General features: G+C 35.4%; 1 protein-coding gene across 2 annotated transcripts; it reads left to right on the forward strand.

Moving 5' to 3' along the window:
• The first annotated feature begins 373 nt into the window (after window positions 1–373).
• Window positions 374–2904, forward strand: LOC105958223 (folate receptor family protein). 2 transcript variants are annotated; one of them, XM_088826865.1, is made up of 4 exons: window positions 374–775; window positions 1742–2094; window positions 2171–2520; window positions 2593–2904. In XM_088826865.1, the coding sequence occupies exons 1-4, from the start codon at window positions 703–705 to the stop codon at window positions 2603–2605; spliced, it is 789 nt and encodes a 262-aa protein (XP_088682991.1). In that variant the 5' UTR covers window positions 374–702; the 3' UTR covers window positions 2606–2904. The 2 variants fall into 2 exon arrangements, with proteins under 2 accessions (XP_088682991.1, XP_012837678.2); XM_012982224.2 differs by having other exon boundaries at window positions 2614–2904.
• Window positions 2905–3203: the final 299 nt, after the last annotated feature.

Below are 3203 nucleotides of genomic sequence, written 5' to 3' on the forward strand. Positions count from 1 at the left end.
ACGACGAGCACTTCCTGCTGATAACGTGTTGTAAAATGGCCTATTTATCTAGCTCTTTGGTTTGTGTTTGTGGAAATACATAAGAATATAAATAACAAGACAAAGAGAGAAAGCAAAAACAACAATCCGTAGAGAGAAAATTGTGGATCATTAGGGGAGGGGAGATTTTCATTTATATAGGTGCAAACCACCGGAAGTTACATGGGAGTTACACGGAAGTTATACCCTACATAGATCATGGAGGGAGGAGTTATGGGATAATGGGTAAGTTGAGAATCTCTAGTGGCGTAGTTGGGAGTTATAAACTTCGAGTAACTTAAGATAGGAATAACCACATTATATATTATTTACAACAAGATAACAGATTTTCTCTAATTATTTTTTAGATAGGACATTTTTGTTTACAACATTGGAAATTAGTAAAATGTTTAAAAACATAACTCGTAATATAAAGACCCTAAACCACGACCGCAACCACTGTACGCCTCCACCGTTTCTCCCCTCGACGCGACTCGACTGACCACTTGTCGCAGTCTTCTCCAGCTTTTCTTTCCTCCTTATTTGGATTCCAAAGCCAATTTTAGGTTAAGAAATCCGTTGGTTGCAATATATTTGATGGCAGAGTGGACAGGGGATCCCAAAATTTAGGGTCATCGTTGTGGATGCTATAAAGAAACCCAAATTCTCCATTTGTCTAATAGAATGAGGATATTCAGCCGTTACTTCTTCTTAATGTTTCTCCCTTTTCTCAATTTTTTGTTCCTGCACGCCGGTGGTCAGTATTACTGTTCTCTTTCTTTGTTCACTTAGCTTTCCCTTATCACTTGTTCTTTCAATTTCTAGACAAATCTAACATTGTTATCAAAATGTAAAATTATTTAAATTCTGATTGCAATTGTAATTTATCTGCTTATTTATTTGTTTAGATAATATATATTTATGTATGTGATGGACTGCCTGTTTCTGGGATGGGTTGTTTGTTTGCAGTGTCTGCTGTATCATGTTGCTATGAAACAATTGATTCTCGTATCAATGACAGCTATGGATTTTGAACATGATTAGTCCATTGAGATGTATAAACTAACTATAGTATAGTGACAAAATTTGAATTAGTCATTCACAGACAGATAGCTGCATTTCATTGCAAGAATCGGATTTTGTGCAAACATCTCTTTGTCATCTCTTCTAAATGTGCAAATTCAAGTGTTTAATCCCTAATTGCATTTCATTATGCTAATATACAAGAGTTTAGCCAATGGCATCGAATGCTCACTTATTTGATTAGAGTGTGGCTGATCCTGTTAACTTAAGGAATGCATATGGATGCAGACAAGTGATAGAGTATCTAAACCTCTAAGCTCTTTAATGGATGCAGACAAGTGATAGATTATTAAATCAATTTTACGGATGACGAAAAATCCAAACATACGAATAACTGATGAGGGGTATATTATTCATGGATTTGGGCATGAATCTTAACAAAGTTGCTGCATGATGTTTCTTTTTTTTTTTTTTTTTTTTTTGTGTGTCTCAAGGGGCTATTTTACTTCTTACCTCAAGAAGGGTTGTCAGACCTAAAACGCAAGATCTGAAAATCAGACCTTATGTGAGATGTTTCAACTAGTATGACTGACACGTTAACTAACTTATGAGGAGAAAGTTGTATGAATCTACTGTTTAGTCTCGTTTCAAATTCTGTTTGAATGGAATAAAAAAAGAATGTAAGAAATTCTGTTTGCAGGTAAAAGTAGTGGAGTTTGCATATCACAAGGTGGTAGATTCCCTCCATTTTCAAGTGAAGGAAAAGCACCGAAGAAAGCAGCAAGAGATGCACTGAGATTTTGCAGGGTATTTCGCAAAAGGACATGCTGTGATGTTAGTCAGACGCACGCTGCTCTTTTATCAATAAGGAAACTTTCTTCTTACGGGGAAGGAAGCCAAGATTGCTTGCAATTATGGGAACTCGTCGAATGTTCTATTTGTGATCCCCTTGTTGGTGTACAGCGTGGACCTCCACTTATATGTTCGTCTCTATGCGATAAGCTTTATCAAGCTTGCTCTACGGCATACTTTGCTATGGATGCAAAGACACAGGTACGCTCGTATTTATTTGGCCGATGAATAAATAATTAATAATTGGGAATTTTGTGATTGGACATTTATTTTTCAGGCTCTATCGCCATGTGGAGCAGGCGACTTTGTATGTGGTAGAGCTTCGGAATGGGTATCTAATGGAACTGAGCTCTGCCGTGCCTCGGGTTTCTCTGTTACAACCTCATCATCATCTGAAGAAGAAGAAGAAGAATCATCGTCGTGTTATGGTGGAAAGGCGAGTCTTGATTATATTTCTAACTCATGGAAAAATTCACATTCTGATATCGTAAGTGGACGAGAACACAAAGACAAGAGTTTTTTGTTCTTGGGAGATTTTAGGCAATGGATTTATGATATGCAATTGAATAAAAGAGTTCCTTGGGCTGTCGGAGGAATGGTTCTCACCGCTGGACTTGTGTTTGCAAGGTTAGCAATATCTTTTCCATTTCTCTATTTAAATCGTATTATTAGCTAATCTGTAACTACTGATTCTACTAGATTGTTCAATTGATGATTCAGTAAAAGGAAAACGCACAATCAACGTCAGAAGCAAGCTGGGAGGAAACTGGGTAACAGAAAGATTTTTTAAACCAAAATCCGCTTCGTTATGAATTTATCTATCGCCACTGTTTCAATACTTGAACATTGGGGTTTTGTATGCCCTTTTGTTATCTATATAATATATAAACTTAACTCCATTTGGCAGCATATATACACGCAATACGTGTTATCCTTATGTGTTGTCCTATCTTATTCATCGGTCATGTTTACATTCTTTGCTTTTTTAAATCGTAATATATTTAATTTTCAGATTTGATTTATTCGTTCTTTATGATGATTTGTTTCAACTGATTGTGTATCTGAATTTTAATATTTTTTTATAGAATAATTATGGCAAATTCGCATAATATATAACATGTGTGTTGCTTGGAAAATCATCTCTTAAGAATTTAAATATGGGGTTTTTTTACATAATTCCCTAACCAAACATTTTTATTATTTTAGGTTTAGGGGCTATATATCTTTCAGACTTTCACCAATAAGCTCATCCTTTAATATCTTATTAATAAAAGTAAGGTTGCCCATGCTAAACACTAGGAAATTTTTTC

The sequence above is a fragment of the Erythranthe guttata genome, chromosome 2, assembly GCF_056151865.1.
Source record: "Erythranthe guttata isolate IM_541 chromosome 2, IM_541, whole genome shotgun sequence".
In the NCBI taxonomy this organism is placed as follows: Eukaryota; Viridiplantae; Streptophyta; class Magnoliopsida; order Lamiales; family Phrymaceae; genus Erythranthe; species Erythranthe guttata.

Coding starts and splice junctions, on each gene's coding strand:
- LOC105958223 (XM_012982224.2), top strand. CDS start 703: ATGAGGATATTCAGCCGTTACTTCTTCTTAATGTTTCTCCCTTTTCTC. Junction 776..1,741: donor TTTGTTCCTGCACGCCGGTG/GTCAGTATTACT, acceptor TTCTGTTTGCAG/GTAAAAGTAGTGGAGTTTGC. Junction 2,521..2,613: donor GCTGGACTTGTGTTTGCAAG/GTTAGCAATATC, acceptor TTGATGATTCAG/TAAAAGGAAAACGCACAATC.